The 22636-nt window shown below is 32.2% G+C and overlaps 3 protein-coding genes across 7 annotated transcripts; 2 read left to right on the top strand and 1 right to left on the bottom strand.

Moving 5' to 3' along the window:
* Positions 1 to 156: 156 nt before the first annotated feature.
* Positions 157 to 1621, top strand: LOC106110261 (enkurin). The gene is made up of 4 exons (XM_013292022.1): positions 157 to 376; positions 518 to 805; positions 932 to 1148; positions 1338 to 1621. Exons 1-4 carry the CDS (start codon positions 291 to 293, stop codon positions 1506 to 1508), a joined length of 762 nt encoding a protein of 253 aa, XP_013147476.1. The 5' UTR covers positions 157 to 290; the 3' UTR covers positions 1509 to 1621.
* A 153-nt stretch (positions 1622 to 1774) lies between these two features.
* On the bottom strand, positions 1775 to 12224 carry LOC106110260. Of its 4 annotated transcripts, none has more exons than XM_013292020.1 (12): positions 12137 to 12224; positions 10340 to 10438; positions 9975 to 10135; positions 9681 to 9898; positions 9211 to 9416; positions 8702 to 8807; positions 8142 to 8356; positions 7063 to 7261; positions 6179 to 6265; positions 4838 to 4951; positions 4295 to 4483; positions 1775 to 3934 (listed from the first exon to the last, which is right to left on the bottom strand). In XM_013292020.1, the coding sequence occupies exons 3-12, from the start codon at positions 10005 to 10007 to the stop codon at positions 3925 to 3927; spliced, it is 1377 nt and encodes a 458-aa protein (XP_013147474.1). In that variant the 5' UTR covers positions 10008 to 10135; positions 10340 to 10438; positions 12137 to 12224; the 3' UTR covers positions 1775 to 3924. The 4 variants fall into 4 exon arrangements, with proteins under 4 accessions (XP_013147474.1, XP_013147472.1, XP_013147473.1 ...); XM_013292018.1 differs by lacking the exon at positions 12137 to 12224 and adding an exon at positions 10554 to 10789; XM_013292019.1 differs by lacking the exon at positions 12137 to 12224 and adding an exon at positions 10576 to 10789.
* Positions 12183 to 18276, top strand: LOC106110259. 2 transcript variants are annotated; one of them, XM_013292015.1, is made up of 6 exons: positions 12183 to 12991; positions 13509 to 13760; positions 16027 to 16149; positions 16981 to 17204; positions 17609 to 17809; positions 18135 to 18276. In XM_013292015.1, exons 1-5 carry the CDS (start codon positions 12208 to 12210, stop codon positions 17795 to 17797), a joined length of 1572 nt encoding a protein of 523 aa, XP_013147469.1. In that variant the 5' UTR covers positions 12183 to 12207; the 3' UTR covers positions 17798 to 17809; positions 18135 to 18276. The 2 variants fall into 2 exon arrangements, with proteins under 2 accessions (XP_013147469.1, XP_013147471.1); XM_013292017.1 differs by lacking the exon at positions 16027 to 16149.
* Positions 18277 to 22636: the final 4360 nt, after the last annotated feature.

Raw genomic sequence — 22636 nt, 5'->3', positions numbered from 1 at the left:
TAAACGCAAATAATTATAACTATACAAGATTCAAGCGCGGATATCACAGATTTATAATTTTCGCAATACCGCAGATTTCGCAACCAGAATATAATAACATTGTTCTGATTGTGTCCCGGCTGGCCTTTCCCATTGTAACCGAAAAACCTGACAAAAGCCTGAATTCAATGTTTCCATAGCAACCAAAATAGTATTATTCCTGGAATAAGCTAAACTGGTTTTATAATTTTGTACATTTAATCTGAATTTTACTCCCTGTTCAAATATATAATTCGTTAAAATCAAAATCAATGTCCTTAGTGGAGATAACGCATCATGACGAAGTCATATACAGAATACTCGATAAGCCTCCACCAGAACCGCCCAAGACGCCTCGGTAAATCAATAAATTTTATTAATAATCATTACACAAGCAGTAAAATAATAACGCAGAAAATATATAAATAAATTTCGACAATTTAAGTTATACATAATAATTTGGCTAAATTAACAGATACTCACCCGCTTTAATTTATAGGTATGAATCAAAACTGGAAAGAGAGCTTAAAGAAACTAAAATTCCTCAGAGAAGACGTACTTTTGGATACGCAGAGACGCCTTTGAAGCCGCCGGAACAATTCCTAAAGAAAGGTGAAGGTATTGGTCAGCCGCCTAAAAAATCTGACCATAAGTGCATCATCGGCAATTTACCTGCGGTGCCTAGATGTCCGCCCCCGGAAAAGGTTAAGGAAAAGCCTAAAATTAATATTCGTGTGCGGAATATGAAAGCAGTCTTAAAAGCAAAACCGCGACCAGTTGAACCAAGGTACCCAACTAGTTTATGTACACAGATCAACAAATTACCAATAACATTTTATGCACATTTCATACTAAACTTTAATAACAGCAATTTTATATTAATAGTACATTGATTGTCATACTTTATGCATAGGTTAGTGGATACTAGAGATGGCCACATAAAAAAGATTAAAGGTTCTGGTGAAGTTCCGGAATATTGTCTCAGACCGGATTTTGGACAGATGCCCGAATATTTGGTCAAAAGAAATCGGAAAATTCAGAAGAGATTGGAAAAAATGAGATTAGCCGAAGAAAACAAGGAAAGCCTATGCAAACTCATTAATGAACAGGAGCGACAAAAACTTTTAGATGTAAGTTGTAAATAATGACATGCACTTGTTCTGTAGTAAACGATTGTTTTGATGTCATCCATAATCAGATCTCCAAACGAAACTATGCTTCAGAAAAGTAAGAATATGATAACGATATTTTGTTTAGTGCACGAAACTTTTTTTTTCCGTCTGCATTACAAACTATAGTTAATTGATATATTTTTTTAGGATCTGAAGCAAAATTGGCAATTAATGCAAAAGGCCTTCTTGCAATTGCCGATGCTCACGGACACGGTACCGAAAATTGTCAGAAAAACTAAGATGGAACAAGAACTTCGTCAATTGGAGAAGGATATCGCCTTAGTTGAATCAAATCCCTACATCTACATATATGAATGATTTCTTTATGCAAATTATTTACTAATTGCATTTTCGTTTATCTAATATTTTTTTCCTGGAAGAATGGTTTTTATCTATTATAGTTTTGTTATTAAAAGTTTGATTTTATCTTACGAGAAAAAATATGCACAATTTAAACAAGTAACACAAAAGTGAATTTGCTATACTTCTTGATTCTGGAGTTCAAGTAAGCTGTAATTATTTATTATTAGCTGAAACAATATTTCTTACTGTGAGCTAAATGGATTTTGTAATAAAACACAGAATTAGGCAATCCAACATTTTTATTTCGAAAAAAGACTTACAATTGTCGCAAAAATATGAAATTTGAAAGTCTACAATCTATACCTAAACTTAATTGACTAGAAACCTACTGAATTCTTTAGTAATAAATTATTGCTATAAATAGAGTGTTTACAATCTTTCTGACCATTGAAGATCCCTACGCAAGTGCAATTGTGCGCAGCATTAGGTTTGTGATAGTTGACAGCGTGGCATGACTTGAAATTTACTGCAGCCGTGGATTTCGTATAGAAACCGTGAAGATAATGAATGCGAAAATCTTTGGCTTTCAGATGCACGATAAATTCTCTTTTTTAGAACACGGCCTTCACATACAGCTATGCATAAAGACGACGCACATGGTTGAAACATGTTGTATAATTATACATGTATGGGGGACAATTCTTTGGATTTTCAGTTATAATTTACAGCTATGAGGTAATATATTTCGTTGTCCTACAGAAAAATTACAGACATCCATTGTTTGTATTGTAATTTATTGCCTACATGATGTATTCATGTCTTTGAATTAATAGTGCAAACCTTAGGATAACCGAACTAAAAGCTAATCACTACAATACCTATAACGATTTTGAGCACAATCAACTTTAAATATATTTGGGAATATGATGTAAATTCTTAACTTTTAAAATCTAAGCTTAATACTGAGTAATTCTATATCCAATTAATATAACATCTAGATTGGCCAAGATATAAAAACATACTACTAGTTATAACACTATTGTGGCAACTTTCTCAACTTTCTCAACAGAGGCTAGAAAAAGATTGTTTAAAAATACAGAACTACACTATTTTATTTTTCTTGAACCTTTTACGCTTATATAACAATCTATATCCTAAAATGAATTACAGTATACATAAGTAAGCATACGCAGATATTGTGCCATACAAAAATATTAATTTGGTACTAAATTTTGATAAAAATATTTGTTCATTATATTTAATGGCAAGTTTGGATTACCTTTAATAAGAGAAGTTAAACTAACGAGGAAGAACTATTTATGCTACAAATTGAATAACGATTAAAGATTATTTAAAAAAATACTAATCATATTAAATGTAAAGAACATGTAGATTTAAATTCAAGTTATATCTAAGTGTTTGTTTTAGTCTAATGTGTACAACAATGAAAATAGAGTCCTACATTACTTGAGATCCATAAATATGAAGGCCTCATAATGAGATATCGCGTTTAGGGAAAAGCTTCAAATTCGGACATTTTGAAATCAGTGTCAAGTTGTTAAAATGGAATTAAAAAACAAAATAGAGACTGTTTGATAAATCCGAATTTGTAGTTTAACATCTATAACAATAAACAATTACCACTAAATATAAAAAAAATATATCAAAAGGGAATCAACTGGGATACTAAAAATATTAACATTTGGCACAAAATAATAACTGTAATCGTTTACTTCAGCTGAAACCACTATACAGAATCATCTATATAATATAACAAATGCGAAAGTTTGAATAGATGGTTGTTAGAAGGGTAGCTCCAGACACAGATATGGTTAAAATTAAGTAAAGATAAAGATCACTGTTTGGAAGAACACAAAGGGTTAGAAATATTTTTTGAAAAATGAACATAGGGGCCAAATCTAATACCGTTATATCTATCAGTTTCCTTATACGAATGGAAGCGACGATAATGTTTTAACAGTGGCTTCAGCTATAACTAACATAATACTGTTCTACTTGTTACAGGATACATTTATTCCTATTTTAGTTTAAAATATTAACAATGAAATATTAAAGAAATGGAGACTAGGATTATTTAAGAATTAAAATGCAAGTGAAGTAAATATCTTTTAAGATAAAATATTTGTCATGTTGATAAATTATACCTATGCATATATTTTGAAATAAGTTCCAAACAAAATAATTGAAATTAAATGGGAAAATTTCTATAACTCCTAATTAATGTGTTAATTTAGACAATGCAATTGGTATGTGTGACAATAAATAATTAACAAACAGAAGCGGACAAGAATTTTAAACAAATAATAACCTAAAAAGTTACAATGTAACAATAACGAAATTAAATATTAATGTAAACATCGTTTCGCTTCTATCTTCAAGATCTGTATTGTTCCCATATCCGTTTGGTAATTTAGATAGCGCTGAAAATAAACTTATGTCATTGTTGTATAAAAAAACATTGAATTACACCATAAAAACAACTTTTGCCTCAGTAAAAGTATTACTTAATAAGCGTTATAGTAGTGTCAAGAATTTTAGATGAAATTATTTAATCATTTTCTCTGATTTATAAATTGTTTTAACTCATATGTGCAACGAGACGAATATATTGTATTAATACAATACTTGCGTTAAATTACATGTACAGCGGGTGTTGTTTTAGTAAATCGGATATTTCGTTAACTGGATATATCGCAGTGAATCGAAAACTGCGATATTATTTACAAGAAACGTTCCCAGCATGCCAAGTATTAAAATAAGTCTAGTCGTGTAAAACTTACATCTTAGCTGATTTTTTTGCTAGTTTTTGATAAATGGATCCAGTCGCAATACCAGCTGGGCCTTTAGCGAGCTCGGCTGGTCCTCGAGCAAGAGTAAATTTTTTCTCGCATTTCTCTGGACCTTCGGGGTTTACTGTTCTGCCATTTCTTAGCTCCGGGTTCGGTCCATTCCACGCCATGTAATCCTCCCTGCAAAAATGTATTACTAATTAATTTCATTTAAACAATACAGCTTTGGTATTCAACTATGTTAGTGATATTACGATTTAACTTTAAACTGCATAAAAAAAAAATATGTAGTGCTAACATTTCAGACATTGTATTGCGAGAAATAAATCTCTGCTTTGAATTCCTTTTGTTACTTTTATTCAAGACTAGCTTTCGTCAGTACGAATTTAATAAAAACCAAAATAAGCAGCGTATGTATTTTATTTTTTATGTACATGCCAAATTTCATGTATATCCGTTCAGCTGTTTAGTTTAAAAAAATTTATTAAATATCCATGCATCCGTATTAGTAAGATTTTGCTAAGAAACACTTACAGAAGCAAACTATCCTTCGGTCCTTGTCGTAGTGATGGGTTAGGGCCGTTACTCGCCATACGATACTGTGATTTGTATTTAGGTTCCACACTTGCACTCGTCTTTAATATTGGCCTGTAATATTTAAAACAAAACAAATCATTTATTGAATTATTTTTTTACATATCTCACCATCTATTCTTTCTAAATTTAAACACTTATAACACATATAACCTAATATCTGTCTAAATATGTTAACTAAACTGCTCTATTTTTTAGTATGCAGTTGTGATATAAATGCAGGTACTAAGTGCTGGTACGGGATTCCAAACTATAATCATTAACGATGCTAAAGAAACAATGATTATGGTAATGACTATGATATCTATGTTGACTGTAACTTCTAACACACATCACTATTGGAAAATAATCTAACACTTAATCAATCACAGATTAAATATTTTACAATTATCTAACTCACGATATGGAGAGATATATTTACCGATAATTGTCAAGGTGATGCTGAAAATGTTTTATTACTAAAACTAAAACGAGTAAAGCTTCTTCAACCACACAATAACATTATTCAGAATGTTGAACATTCAATTTTATACATGACTATCTCATATTAAAATGTCTAATTTGAAACAGGTATCAACTATTTAGAAAAATATAGACATTTCTATCAAAAAACATGCTAGAATGCATACTCAATAAATTAATTCAACCGTGTGATTTCTAAACGTAATATATAAGACCATGTTAAAACACTCATATTTTAAAAACATTTATTACCACACAAACATGAATAACTATATAGTTCCTAATTAGACTATACTATAATTACAGTTTAGATCAATAAGCTGTTTAATTTGTGCCAACGGATTAAAAATAGAATTCTGTTATCTCAACACTGTCGCAATTGTTTCCAAAAATTCATTTGTTTAAAACTAGCTGTTTTCTTGTGGCTTTATCCGTACGACATCGATATGTCAAAATTAAAATGCTCAAATGACAACAAAGATCTTTGTCACTGTCTATTATTAACCATTATCAGCAATCTTACTTCTTTACATTGACTCCTTTCCTTCTTCCTTCCTTTCTCGCATCATTTTTTGTTAATTTGTTCATCCCCCTAAATTAAAGAGGGTGAAAATACATAGCTTATAACGTCGTAACTTTTTGTTATAAATAACAATTATTAATTCGAAAACATGCTGTGATTGACATCCAATTTAAAAAAGTGTGTTTGCTTCATATTTAAATAGAAAAAAACCATTGCTAAGACATTGCGACAGGATTTATCAGTTTTGTTAGAGTCAAGAGGGAGAAAGGTACGGAAGACAAGCATGCAAGACATACTTCAGATGTTCGGTCCATATCTTGAGTCGTCGTGAGGCGGGCGCGGGGGGCGGCCGGCTCGGCGGCTGCTCCACATCGCCGCTAACACTGCCACCCAGGGGATGAGTGATATGACGATACGGATACCATTGATGGCATTAAACATACTTTAACACCTTACATCCAATTTATTTTATACAATTCTTGACCGACTTCCCAAAAGGTCTGTCTGTATGTTTTTGTGTATAATTTTAATTGTATGTTACTCATCAATTACGTCCGTTTATATATTTATGAAATGATAAATACATAAAGATTGATTGTCGATTAAAATATTATTTATTACCAAATAAAGATAGTAACTTAATGTTGGCTCCGAGTCTCAGTGGGACATATTGGGAGCTGATGTTGAATTTAACAAATATACCATCAATTTTTATGTATTTTTATACAGTGAGAAGCTAAGAAGCTACTGGAGCTAAGGTTTACATAATAAGCGCCAGGAATTATGACTTTAGATTATTTTTTGATACTACTGAATATGAAAGTGGAATGGTAAGTAACTTTGTAAAATACACTTGACAATAGTAAGTAAGTTCTGTTACTTTTGATATATGGACTACATAAAAATAATATGTTTGTATGAATTTTATTAGGATGGGTTTCTTAAAAATTACTATTTTGTTGCTTTGCTTTACCCTTTGCTCTAATTAATATCTGTTAATCTTTCTTACAGACATATGATACTTTTTTCATGTACACTAATATTTTAAAGAGGAAGTATTTGTATTTATATAGTAATATTTTATAAAGATCAGTGTAGAAGTTTAAATAAAAAAAAAAAAATTCTTTCAAGATAGTAAAATGGAATTCAATGAAATATTGTTTTTATAAAGAGTTCTTACCCTTTTGTAATGTCTATAGGACCAGGTCTATGTGTTTCTTTGATTTCAATATTCTTATTAACTTTGGGTGCATCCTCTTCTTGGACCACAGCATTTAATATTTGTTCAGCTCTTTCTTCATTAAAATCGACACTTTCTAGAGCTATCGAAATAACCCTTTCAGCTACTGTGTTAAATTTTTTTTGCAACTTTTGCTTTACTAAAACAAAAATAATTACTTAAATAGTATATGTTTAATAGATTCATTTTTATTGTATAACTAGCTTTCACCCGCGACTCCGTCCGCATGGAATAAAACAAGAAAACTAGGTAGCCTATGTGTTCTTCCGGACTATGTTCTACATCTAAGCCAAATTTCATAGAAATTCGTTCAGCTATTTAGGATACCAACTCTAACAAACTGTCTTCCATTCATCCAAAGTTTCGCATTTATAATATTGATAAGAAGTAAGATTACCAGCAGTTTACTATTATTTTTTTTATAACATAAGATGGCAAATGAGCAAGCGGCCACCTGAATCCGCCAAAATGGCGAAGCGACCGCTGCCCATAGACAACATCTACAATTGCAGATGCGTCGCCTACCCTTATCCGACGGAGGAGGAGACGCACATAAAGACGATATTTCCTCTTCCTAAGCATCTCCTCCATCGTCAAATCCACTTTCCCTTCCCATCGTCTCATAAGAAAAGGGTAGTAAAGAGAGAGGGACTTAAATTAGGCCTCCTGCACAACACTCATCAGACGAAACACGGCATTGGTTCCATTTCACACCTGTCTTCTGTGTGGTCGTGGTATTACACCGGTCGTGCCAGCCCTGCAGTGCTAAGATGTTAAAGCGGGCACTACCACTGTCAAATATGACCTATGGTCTATAAGTAAGCATAAGTAAGCTTCAAGCCTTGCAATGGGGTCATTGAGAAGGTCATTTGAAGCTTACCCTAAGTTAGGGCGACAAGGCCGTTGTCAACTTACTTACTTTATTGTATACCTTGTTTTTATTTGATCGATTTTAATACCATCAACTTGTTTATTAAATCATAGTGGCAGTGATTGTGTTAAGTCTGAGTATAACTTACATTGCATTTTTTCTTCTGTTGTCTTCATTATAGTAACAACTTTTTTCACAGGTTGTGGTGTTTCTTTATCCTTTTTCTTTTGTATTGAAGTATCTTTTTTGGTAAAACCCATACCGATGAGTTCCTCGCTTGCCTTTTGAACATTATCATCTTTATTTGCTAATATATCCAGAATTAAAGTCTCTTCTGCTTTTGGAAAAATACTTTTAAGATACCTGTGAATAATATAATTTTTATTAATCAATAAAGATTATATGCATACTGATTTCTATTTTAATCAAATTCATGTAAAGTATGGCATCTATTACTTAAGCTTAATTTAGTTAATGCTAAAGGGACAGATAGTTCTGCCTTTTTTTATTGTTCTTAGTTAATCATGAACTATCTTAATTTTATTTTACAAAGTGACATGTTGCATACAACCATCCTTTGCAACAGGAATTGAGCACCTATTGGTTTAAATAGAACTTAATATCGGAATGATTGAAGTTCCCCTGTTGACAGCCTGTCAACAGTACCAGTAAACCCTAATTCTTATATTTCTCTACTAGGATACATACTTCAATTTCATTTTTGGTGATTGATGTTTTGTTTGACCATCAACTGCTTTTGCCATGCCCATGTAGCTTGATGCCCCTGAAGCTGGTCTCAGAAGCAATGGAGAACCTGAAATATCAATGGTACTTTGTAATAAAATATGTCGAGACAGGCTAATGTTAATCTTAATTTATACAGTAGCTGTTCCTGTAACTCAAATGTTCAAATGCACAAATGACAATGAAGGCCTTTGACATTGGATACCAATTACCATACCATGGCAATCTTGCTTCCTTATTGTTCGCATCTTGTAGTTTATAGTCCCTTTCTATTAGGGTTTTTTTTTCAATTTAATTACCCTAAGTTTAGTAGCCTGAAAATCTATAACCTAAAGTCCAATTGCTGACATCCTACACCATGAAGTAGTGTGTGTTTATACTTTATTATATTACATACAGAACTTGGTATTTTGCAGTTTAACAAGTTCATAATCTCTGATCCGCATGCATGATATTAAAACAGGCAATTTTACCTTGCGGTGTCCCAGTAAGAGGTGTCAAATGACTAGACCCATGCATAGATGATCCTCCTTTAGCAAGTTGCATTGCGGAGTAGACACCAACAGCACCTTTCTGCAGGCGTGCCATTGAAGGGGACATACTTAAAGGCCCAGGTGTAGTTATAGGATGTTTCTCAACTTGTAATGCGCTTATTACTACTGCTTCACGGTTGTAATATCTGAATTAGGAAAAATAAACTGTTAAAATTTTGTGGTTCAACTAATTAGTTAGTGTTAGTGTTAGTGTTATAAACTAAAATGTGAATACTATAATGTTAATTTTAACATGAATGTATTAAGTTTAGGATGGATGGAGGACAACAGTCTCAAATCTTATTTTCAAGTAATTTAAAAAGAATATCATGACTATACATCTATTTAACTACTTTTTTAAATAACATATTTGATTATTACTTAAAATAAGTACAATAAAACGGACTTACTTTTTTAATAATATTTTTATGTGTGTCTCACTAACAGTTGGGAACATGGCACTTATCTTGGCAACCAAAGCATCTGTGTCAGATGTGATAGTAAGTGAGTCTTGGAATTTATCATTCAGGTGAGATATGTGGCCTGGTAGTGGACTGCCCCTAGGAGTGAGGCATAGGGCCCTTCCAAGGATAGGACTCTCAGTTGGTGTAACAAGTATTTTGCCATCCTGGAAATACATTTAAATTCATTAGAAAAACATGTTTAATAATAATACATAAACTATTAAGATGTTTTGAACTTACGCGATGAGGTTTAAGTCCTTTTGGGTGGAACATCTTTGGGCTGGTCTGTGCTGTAAAAGCATGTTGTAGACGAATAGGAGAAGGATAAGGATGAACATGATACGGAGAGCCATGTGTTGACTGTATATCCCAATGGTACAGACATGTAGAAATAAACCAAACTGTGAACAAGCAACAGCACTACAAATATTGACATCCTCCAATATTAAAAAATTACAAATAATTTACTAAGTGTGCTTAAAGACAATAGCCAGAGAAGGGAGCAAAAGCGACAGTTTTACGGAGATCATCGCCTATGGAATGTCCACCACTGGAGGCTAACAAAGATTAGTAATTTGGCTAAAAACTAACTAAGCTTAGCTTACCTGCGGATGTATACAGTCTAATGTAATATGATGGGAACCATTCTGTATAGATTTGTATTTAGAACGTATATCTTCCATGGTAAATGAGTAATTTTATCACTGCAAACAAAAAAAAAATATCGTGGAATTATATAATAAATTTTTCTTCAAAGTAGATCAAAATAATTGAACTATCTAATTTATAAATATAAACCAATATAAATTACAAACATACATTATAAATTACAAATACAAACATAGTGCACAAATCAGTAAATGTCAATACTTCGCAACTTCAAACTGACAATATTTTTTCGCAAGCAATGGCAGACAAAGGCTGCATTAACTGCGCAAGTCTGTAAGATCAATATTAATAGCTAAAAATATAATATATTCGTTGTCGAAAAAGCAATCTTAAAACAAAAATTAGCTTAAATTGGCGAAACTGAGTATATTACGAGATTTTCAATTTTAAAATATAGTTTTCGTCAAAGAATAAAAATATTTTTGCACTTATATTTCAAACCAAGAGTCAATATTATAATAAAATACACTCGTAATTTAAATATGTAATATTAAACCATGGCTGTGAGTTAATTATTTTTTTTATCTTGTTTTGTTACTGTTCTTACTTATCGCCAGTTTCGTTTGTCGAAATTCTTTACCAAAACATATTGTTGTCTCTCTTATTGGCTTCGAAAAAACAGAAATAGCAATCCCTATTTTGTAGATATTTTGATAGTGGCAACTCGTATGTGGAAATGTGGAAAATGTACTTGGGCAAAGTAAATAATACACAAAGCAAAATCCTCTTTGCCACATATGACAAAAAAGTTAAACCACATTGAGAACTAACTTCCTTTCTTTCCCTTTCACTGCATGAGGTGACAATACGCAAAGGTGGGCGGGCATTAACTCGTTCATTAGATTTTCGGCATTAACGAAGTTAACGCTCTACTTAACATATTAACTTTTACCCCAATAAATGAAAAAAAGTTAACGTTCTGTTGACTTCCAATAATTTAGTTCGCTTGCAAGTTAACAAAGAGTTTAGTAGGTTTAGAAAATTATCAAAATTCCAAAGAGTGCATTGCGCCTGTCCACGAGCAATGCCACTGTCTTCGTGCATTAGGACACACTCCCATTGTCTATAGGTTATGGCGTTAAATTGCATGCCAGTAACTGACACGCTTATATGCAAACTACTGGCACGTACTAGCTACGGGTAGGTATGTGGAATCGCTAACTGGACTGTAATTTGAGGGATGGAGGAAGTGGGTTAGGGACTTTAAAACTGATACGTCTCATCTTGTATGGTCTCGTGTACATTTTACTGGCATATGGAAATGCATTACGCCAGTAGCTAGCACTTGTTGTTAACTATCTTTCTACCTAGTACTCCATTTTACTAATAAGGGCATTCTCGCCCTATACATCAGTGTAGAATAGAAAGTGTTTTTATAAACTTAATTATACTTGTTTGTGTTTTGTTTATGTTATAAAATATAACTTGAAACTGTTAACTTCATTACCAGTTAACTTGATTATCTTGACATGACCTTGTTTCCTGTCCTGTCTACAAAAATTAAGTCTTTGGATTTACCATAATAACTTGATCGCATTTGAAATATAATCTGTGATATGAATTTTGAGGCAACAAAAAAAAAACAAAATTAAAATATTTTTGAAATATTAAAACATGAAAGAATTTTTTGACGTGATTTTAATGCAAAGATAATCTATTTTTGTACTTCTATCTTAATCAAGAATGCATTTGTTTTTATTAATGTACTATTCGAATTTTCCGCCATTACGTACTTGAATGTTTTCATTCCATTTTCTACATTGTGTCGGACAAAGCTGGTGGGAATTTTTGGGTGATTTTTTTCATGTCAGTGTCCAAAATACGGTCCCTACGCGAGGGAGTTTTTCACGAAAGCCGGAAGAAAGTAATGGCACAGAATAGGACTTCGGACAACGTCGTTATGCCGGACATTACCGAAGTTTCCGAAGACGATCCTCTGGCGACGGACACCGAGAACGAATCCGATCGTACTGATGGCGGTACTGTTTTGGCAAGTGAAATCAAGACTGCTCGACTTTCTAGTGATTCAAATGGTGTCATTACTGTGCCAGTTTCTTTGCCAGTTGGCACACTCATAACAGGTACGACATTCAACGTAATTACGTCGGATCAGCTACCGCATTTCAAGCCTATGATATGTGTGGACAACGGTTTCATTTCTGGTGGTCCTGTTACCGAAGATATAAAAGCGACACATATTGTTATTCAAAATTCACCACCGTCGCAAAGTCGGGAGCAGTCGAATGAGGACGCCAGTTCAAGTACTACACCACCGTCGCGAGCTGCTAGTGCTCGTTCATGGACGGAAACAGCGTTGATGCCAGTTCTTCCAGTGCGTTGCAAAAATACATCAGCTGAACTACACAAACATAGATTTGGATCTGGAGGTCGCGGGCGATGTATCAAGTACGGTATGAAATGGCTCACGCCAAGTGAATTCGAAGCTATGTGTGGCCGCGCGTCTAGTAAAGATTGGAAAAGGTCAATAAGGTTTGGTGGAAGAAGTATTCAAGCTTTAATTGATGAAGGTATTTTGGCACCTCATGCAACAAGTTGTACCTGTGGGGCGTGCTGTGATGATCAATCAGGTACTAATTAGTTTAAACTTGTTTCTATCATAAACAATCATATAACCTTACTTTTATTATGATGTCTTTCAAACTAAAATATTTTAGATTGAAAGATAGCAACATTGAGTAGTGATTTAATTTTTAATTTAGTATTTAAATATTTACTAGTGACATTAGTGAAATTGTAAATATTTACTGTACATTATTTGACTAATGATAAGTAAACATTGACAATTGTCCTCCGACTTAAAGTAGAATTTTACAATAAGTAAATTAGTTCAAATTATTTTTAATTTTCATAATCCAACACTAAATATAGTGAAAATGTGAGCATTATTAGTTTAATTTAAATAGTTTATAAGATTTTTCTTTAATGGTACACCGCATCTCATAGTGGACATCAAGTAAACAGAGGAATGTGTAAAATGGACTTCTATAATGGCAATCCTGCTTTAAAAGACACATTTCAACCGATAGTTGTAGCTAAAAATGTTGCTTCTGTATGTGATAATCAAAATTATTTTGTCAATTTCAGCAATGGGACCAGTACGTTTGTTTACTCCGTATAAAAGGAAAAGACGAAATCAAGAACCAGAAGAGAAGAAAAAATCAAAGCGTGAAAGTGTACTTGCAGAGAGTGATGTGGATAATATTCATCAGACAAGCAACAATAGTCATTCTAAAGAGGCATGGCAGTCCATTACAGATGGCTTGGAATCTAGTAATGAATATCATATTATGGAAAATCCTGAAACAAAGCCTGATCCAACATTGAACACTGAAAAGAGTAAGTACCTATTCATAATTTTGATTTTAATTTGTTACGAGATAATTGTGGCATGAAGAACATTTATTTCATTAGGGTTTAGGACAAGATGTGTCTAAAAAATCAGAAAATCAACAACAACATCACAAATATATAATTTAAACCATGTATAGTAAAATTATCTATTCCATTTGAATTGCTGAGGTTTCAATAAAAGTTTTGTTAGTGACTTATATAAAATTAGCTTTATTGTCATTTACAAAGTATGTAAAAATGCAGGCAAACAAACATAAACATCCTTACACAGATTAATTGTTTTTTTAGTAGTTTAGAATTCAAAAGCAAGTGTATCTCTAAATCATAATTTAATTTTATTGATGTATTTTTTTATCTTTGCATCTATAGTCTATACTAATTTATAGAATGCATATAACCATAGAATTCAACTACCAGATGATTGTAACTATACTTATCGCCATTCTCTTTGATAATACAGAAACTACTATTATTTATTCCTTGTAGTGGCATCACGTCAAATTCTATAGTAAGACAACCATAGAATCATTAAAATGTTATATTTTCCACATAAACACAGCTAGGTTTAAAATGTAATTATAAGTTCATTAGGGAAACCATTAATATTGTCTGCTGACAATGTAAGAATATTTAAGGCCTATTGCGATGTAATATAAGCAGTGCCCGTATGTAAAGCCCTCTATGCAATTTATTCATGTGGAGTACTATATTATTGGCTGCTGAGTGTTGTCTGTCATGATGTATTGGGGAATCTGGTGGTGATCCACTTTAAAAGCTGTAACTATTTTAACGGTTTGTACACATTGAGACGGCGACGCGAAAGAACCAATTGGACGCTTTAAATGTGTCTGTAGGACAAAACGTCAGTCAGTTTTACGCGGCTTATTCCTTTTTATCATTATCCTTTGGTATGCGCAAATCACTGCTACCTAATTGGTTATTTGTAAGAGGCAGAGTTTGTCAAGTTGCAAAAAATAAAGTTATTAGTAAAGAAAGTAAAACACTGCTCATTTCCGCAACTGTATAAAGCTTAGAATTTAGCGCGAGTGAAATACATTTTTTTGTGTTGTTCATAAGTGTTGCATTGTGTTTAATTTTTTACTATACTCTTCGCGTAAGATTTGATTATCCCCTTAGAATACCTGCATTGCGAATGATATTTAGAATTCGGTTGATGCTATAGACACATCTTATAGAATCTCAACAATAACACAAGAAGTTATTGATAGAAAACAATGAGGAGCGGATGCGAAGTATTTGGAAATATCATTTACTGTGTATTGTTATATGATTTTCTTATTTCATAATACCTGTTAACTAACGTATTGCCATTCTTTTGTTTTTCTTGAAAGAGAGAGATGACTATATACATTTTCATACAGTTTCATTTAAATGTTGTATTTACTAATTTTAATAATTTGAGTATAAGGGATCACTTTGCTGATTGATTTTATCAATTGTCTACTATAGCGTGTTTGCATTGCATAATGTAACTGTTTAAAATAATTAATTTCGGAACACATAGTTAAACAAGCGTTCAACATGTGTTTTGACTAGCGTAAGCACTGCCGACAATTATAAATATTTTAATAAGGAGCTTTATTAAGCTCCTTAAGTTTTCTTATTGCCGTGTTAGTTCGTACTAACGACAAATATGTTTACAAAATGCGAATGTAATTTAGACACCCGTTGAAACCGGTGGTGCGAAAATGCCAAGCCAATAATTACTTAAGTAAGCAACTAAACTTGTACAGATAACTAGTTTATAGTTATGAATGCTAGCCTGGCTGACATATCAACACATAAAAAGTAAATTTGTGTTAATGCATTATTGTTATGTAGTCCTAGTTTACTTTTTATAAAATAAACCTAGTGATTCTCGAACTTCACACAAATTGTCAACAGCCTTTTATAGGAAAATAAACAACTTTAAAACTTGAGAATCGCTTAATTTATTAGGGTTGATACAACATATTTTTGATCAGCTTTACTTAATATTTTAAGTCATCATACACCTACTTCTTCATTATAAGTATAGACTATAGATGCCGACATGAAAAACATCAATTTTTCTGTAACTTGAGGTGCCTATGGACGTGTTACTCATAGTCTAACTGCAAAACCTATTTGTGACGTAAATGAATGTGCGTTCCGTTAAGTATTCGCGATCAGATACAATAAACATTGTAGGAGACATGAAATAAATTATTTTACCGTCATATGTAATTTAAACGATTTTGTTTGCTGGCAGATTTACCTGTAAGAAATAACATGCTTCGCGATCGAACGGCTATCCAAACGATACAAGCAGGATCGCGAAAAATTAAAACTAAAAGCTACAATGGGAAAACAGAAGACTGTAATATAATATCTGGTTAATATTTACAATTGTCTCTCTTACTAGGCGGTAATTTATTTTAACGCTCTGAATGTTTTACTGGTTAATTGATATTTGCTACGTATTTTTTGTTTGCCTGAGTTACTGCCAACGAATTATTAAAAAAGATTAGAAAATCCTGTTATGCTTTTACTAGCCATCTTAATCTTTTTGATGGCTTAAGAGTACGCCCCTTCACATCCCCTTGCGCCACGCTAACCCAAAATTGAGTACTGCGAAGGCAATGTTTCGAGCCACCAGCATATTTAAATAATACAACACCTGCTTTTGTAATGAATTTCAATGTTTTTATTTTATATCTGTGTATTTTTTTGTATTGAAGTGACTGTACCACTATGTCCTAGAGTTAGTAAATAGAAAATAGTTGTAAATATTCACCTTCTTCCGCGCTGGCAATCACATAACGGTTTCTTTAAAATAGTAGCTTACTGTTCTTTATTTCATTCTTAGTTATTTTATAAGTTAATGCAACAATTCTCAGGGATCTGTGCAGTTCGTCGTATCAGATTTTTAAACACGCAACATTGATAAGTGGAGAGAAGTAAAGACTTAATTATTATCCAATATATTTTGCCATTCAATAATATTCGTTATAATACAATACAAATATAATGAAACTCATTTATTAACAAAGAAAAGTCATCGTAACAGACTTATGAGTCGTAACTAGGGTAATTACAAAACCAACTGCACTATTTATTTGAAATCTAACAAAATTGTTGCATTTTTATCGTAATATTTGTTTGGTAATTAATTTGATTGTAATTCGTTTCGATGTTATTAAAATAATATTTTTTCAACCTTCAGGTTTACCAGATTTAAGTGGAGTACTCAAACGTTTAGAAGATGTTGGTCAGTCGCTAGTCAGGGTTGCGAATGAATTAAAACAGTGTGTAGAAGATGTTAGGGTAATAAACACTAGACAATTGGAACAAGAGAGAACATCCCAAATATTGGCTGCAGGGGTAGACGCGGAGGTGGACGTTGAACAAGTGACTTTGCACAATGTCGATGACACAGTATCTAAAAAGGCAAGTGCTTTATTCTTCAGAAATATAAGCTAGTCCAATAATTTGCTTAGTGTAGAAGCATTAAGCTTTTGGTTTTATTCATCACCAGCTCACTATACGTCCCCACCGAGGGGCTCGGAGCCAACCCTAAGTAAGGGGTGATGAGGCCGTAGTCAACCACCCTGGCCAAGTGCGGGTTGGTTGACATCATACGTATCCTAGAATTTCTTCTCCGATATTTTCCTTCACAATAAGAACGTCGGGTAAATTATGTACATATGAAATTTGAAAAATGGAAAAAAACACTAGTACATTGCAGGATTCGAACCCAAGACCTGTTGATTACAAGTAAGTCCTCAAACCCCTAAACCACCGAAGCTCTTCCTTTTGGTTTTATTGATTTTTTTTTAATTATTTGCTTACAGTGCGCGAATTGTAACCGTGAAGCATCAGCGGAATGTTCATTGTGCAGACGTACGCCTTACTGTTCGATATATTGTCAGAAGAAGGATTGGTCGTCACATCAAATTGAATGTCTACGGTCAGTGCCTATACACACTGACAGTAACCAACATCAATCAATTATGTTCATTGTTGAAAGTCAGCATCAGTAGCGTCAATATGAGGTTTGTATTTAGATATTTGTATTAAGCCCAAGTACGCATGATATAAAAGTAGCCTATGTATTCTTCCAGAATATGCCCTACATTAGGGATGGGAAAGGAATGGTCAATTTAATGGTGCACCTACTACATAATTTTTTCGTTGTTTTTATGATTTTGGATGTGCCTAAAATACTATATGATGTGTCATTTACCCAATCTCTACATCTAGGCCAAATTTTATCGAGATCCGTTCAGTTTACGCTACAAACTAATAAACATCCATCCATCCAAATTTTAAATGTTATTAGTAATAGTAATGTACTTATGAACAATTTATCTGTTTCAGGCTTCCTTGAATAGGCAGCAATTACCCAAAGGAATAATTTACTATACTAGACCAAAGTATAATGTTTATGTACCCAAAAGTTAGCAGTTTTGTTGTCATAGTATTAGATTTAATTTTATATTCCAATTATTGGGACCTAGTAGTTAATGTTTATAATTTTTTAATCAAATTTTGTATTAATATATGATTATTATGTTATAATTTTGCTCAAGAGTGCTGTTATTAAAAATATAATTTGCTTTGTAATAATTTGCAAATTGTTTGTTTTTAATGTGTATGATTTAATTGTACAGTTTGAGTGTAATATATACATATGTGAGTATTAGTTAACTATACAATTATTGTTATTATATTGACATGTATTTTTAATGGCATTAGCATTCTTTATATTAGTTCATGAATCATAATTAGTCACTTATTGTACCTTAGCAATACCGTAGCCCGATTTGAAAGCTGTTAAAATAATCAAAACGACCAGGGAGTATTAAATATTTTTTTTTGTTTAGTATAGAATAGCCGACACGCCTTACCTATTATTTTTTGATGAAAAGTCTTTTATACTAGGTGATTATTATGTAGCATAAGGTATAATGTCCAGATATTGAAATAATGTCCTATACATTTTATAGTTTCATGTACCAATATTCATTTTCAATCGATTATTAATGTAAGAATTAAAATTGAAAAAAAAAATGATTCCAATTTATTACAAATTGTAGAAAAAATTATAAGATACTATGGAGTAAATAATACACTCGTGTTTATTATAAGATAGTGAATTAGAAGTATTCCATAATAATTAGTGCCTTTAAAAGTAATAATTATACAGTATTAATATAGTTTTTTTTTTTAATTTTTGACTTGGGATGTAACAAAACGCTTAATCCAGACATAAGTGCCACTTGATTACATTCCATTAATGTCGAAATTATAACAAAGATCGGTCTGGAGTATATCCAAATATTTAGATGTGAATAAATTGTTTTTGTTTTGTTTAATACTTGTTAAAAAGAAGGTTTAATTTATGTTTGTATTATATTCGGTGTTTGTTAAAAATTGAATAGTTTTATTAACTTCAGACAGATCTGCTTGTATATTTTGTAAATTATTACATATAAGCCTTACCTATGAAAATTGTAAGTTGTCGATTCCTATAAGTTCCAATAAGTAGGTATTATTATTAATTCATATCTTAATAATAAGTATATCGTTAATTTTTTACATAACTTAGTATACCTCGAAAATATTAATTTGTAATATCAAAAGCAGTAATTAATTTAATCATTAAAGATAATAAAAAGCAACTAAAATATCATCTTTGAACTGTTATATTGTCAAATTATTAGCTTAGATATCTGCGCTTTACAAATTTGAAAAGTTCTAATTAATATTTTTAAAAAGTTTCATAATTTTAGACGTAGTGCGATTAGTTTCGTGTTAATTGTAAAACAGGTTACGGAATATACTGTGATGATTAATTGCACAAAATACTGCCTTCATCTAGACCACTTCAAATCTAGTCTTAATATAAACATAATATTTGTATAAAAAGATTCAATGCTTATATCCATGACTGATATCATACTAGATTCAAAGAAAGTACATGTTAGGCGTTAGATTTTGAGTTAGAAAAGATTATACGTTATTAACATATTCATTACGGTTCATTTTCTTTAGTCGTTAGCGCCCGCATGCTGAGAGATTTCTGTTCCCGCACGCCGTAGAGCCCGCATGCCATTTCATTAGTTTTTAAATTCCGGGCCTGAGACGTATCTATATGCCGTGTACTTCCATTAGTAAATTAAAAAAAGAAACGTAGATTATTAAAAAAAAATAACTAGATGCATTCCATAATTTAAACACTTGTATTGCGGTGAAAAGAACAGCTTTTATATTCTTGCAGCGTCAGTTCGGGTCTAACACTCTACGATAGATTCCCAGCACGACGCTAGCTTTTTATCGACCGATGAGTCTCATTGTTAGCCCGCATGCGGGGATAACCGAATACCGTATATAGACCGAGAAAAAGCGAAACTTCTATGTATTCGGGGCCTACCTATAACGACTAATCAAAATGGGCTTTTACTTTTTAAAAACATACAATAATTGCTCTCGAATTACAAGTGTCAGTTAATGCGTGTGGCAGTTTATTGCGGATTTCACAGTATATCAATTGCAATTAAAAATGTAATCCCACTTGAATTTGAGTTATATCACCTAGGTGAACTAAGTGGAATAAACTTAACGTGTTTTTTAATTGCGATTATATTTTGAAATGGCGAATAATCAATTACGTAGTTACTGACCTAATAACACGAAAATGAGAGTTTTGTATTATCGTTGTAATCGAGGGCTCATTGGATCTAACGCTTAATGTGTAGGATCTTTTTACATAAGCAAAATGTGTGTTTTATAACAAAAATTTTAATAATTAGCGCCAGGACCAGGATAGATGTATTACATGAAGCACAAAAATTCAACATTCCAAGCGAATTCGGAATGACATTGTTTAACTACGGCAATATCATTTTAAGTCGAAGTATTAAGGTGTTAATATTAAGAATAACATCTATTTACATTTGCAATAATATTGTTTGTTAAAATTATCAAACGCCTATAATTAGCCCTTAAGTTTTAGTCAAAAAGCCTTTAGAAGTACAAATTTAGCGCCTAGTGTATCATATCATTACTTTCTACTGCCTAAACACCTGTACATATCACATTTAATACTAACCGGACTAAATATAGATAATATGTTGTTGTACTGGAGTTTCGGCAGTTGATTCTCACGGATACACATATAAAACAGCTTAAACACGTAATGATTTTTAATTTACAATAAGTGCCGAATTTTGATACAGTTGATATAAAATTTACATTTGTATTCACCTAAATACAGAATCAAAGTTTATGACAATTACTGTAAGATTTTTGTATGGTATAGCACATAGATTTTTGGCAATATTATATTTTAATAGTATCGTATTAAGTCATTTTGTACGATTTATATAGGATAGTAATGTTGTCGTTTCATTGTTAAATTAATCATTAAAACAGAGCTTGTATGACGGTTTTTTGTCGGCTTGCTGTAGAATGTAGTCATGCCTTTTTACAATTAACACTGCCAAAAAGTGTAAACATTTTTCAATGCCTAACATTAATATGAAAACAAGAGCGGTTTATGACGAATATTTAAATAAAATACATATCTAGTTCTCATTGCAAGTACGGGATTAAAGGATTCAAACTTTATGGCAGTTCGCTGGTAGCTGTAAATTGTTCGTTTTTTAGTGTTAGTCGACCCAGCGAGTCCCACGGATACCTAACGTTCTACGCGGCTTATGAGACGCTTATGCGAACATGTGAGCCTCCATAAAGTTTGTATGTAAATAAATGATTGAAAGTAGATATACAAATGTTATTTTCTACGGATTTATAAAATATTGTCAAGTGCTGATTGATTTTGTGTACCTTTATATGAGCAATAAGAAATAATGTATATGTAAATATTTGTGATGTTAACGATTTATATGTAACGGTTAATTTGATTATTTACTGCATTGTCCGGTGATAAATGATCAAAATGAGAGGGCAATTAATAATAAAATATCAATGTAAAATTACTGGGTTAAGTCGGTCGTTACTGTGAGTTTTGACCATCAACCTCACCAATATGGGGGCCAGATTATGTTTGCGAACAAAGATATGTTCCCGTCGACGCGAGATCAGTTTAAATTGTAACATGTACAGATGTATATGTATAATTAAAACTAAAAATTGCCATTGAATTAAACGAGCTTTTTGACACTTATAAAACAGTATTGGGTTTCATGCTTTACATTTGGAGACTGATGTTCTAGTAGAACACGATTTTCAGTACCCTACTGGGTAGGTGATTGTCATTCATGGGTCAACAAGGCACCTTCCAGGTCTAATAATTAGTTTATAAAGGAATATAAGTACACGAAACTAACACAAACATGCAGATGCGAAAAACAGTATGATATTAATCGGGAGTAAACAATAATTTGTTTAATCAGATTCAGATTTACTCATCATCTTTGCAAACGTATTTAATTTCTTATTTATCAATCAGAGTATTAAATATCTTTCACTGATGTGTTTGTCAGTCTTTAAAAAAGTGTTTCCAAGCCATTTATTCCTAGAAACTTTCTCCCAAGTTCCTGTTTCTTGTAATGAAATCCGAAGAATTATAGTGTCGTGTTGCGAAACAATTGATTTTGAGCCTAGATTAGTTAATAGTATTATATTGTTTTATATTAATATTGGGTTAATACACAGTTGGTTGAACGGTCTAAAACAAGGAAAGCATTTTAGACGTATCGGTCGTAAGGTTCCAACCTGTGTCACCATGTGAAATATTAGTAGGCCCGCATGACATTTTCATTTAAACCATTCCATCTGACCCGGCGCACTACAACACTGGTTGCGGAAGCTATCGACAGGGGATTCATTCTCGCAAACGTCAAGTGAGTCGGTGG

This window comes from Papilio polytes, unplaced genomic scaffold (assembly GCF_000836215.1).
Source record: "Papilio polytes unplaced genomic scaffold, Ppol_1.0 DF820711.1, whole genome shotgun sequence".
In the NCBI taxonomy this organism is placed as follows: domain Eukaryota; kingdom Metazoa; phylum Arthropoda; class Insecta; order Lepidoptera; family Papilionidae; genus Papilio; species Papilio polytes.
The sequence above is the reverse complement of the archived record's forward strand: the minus strand, read 5'-3'. Positions and strand labels throughout refer to the sequence as shown.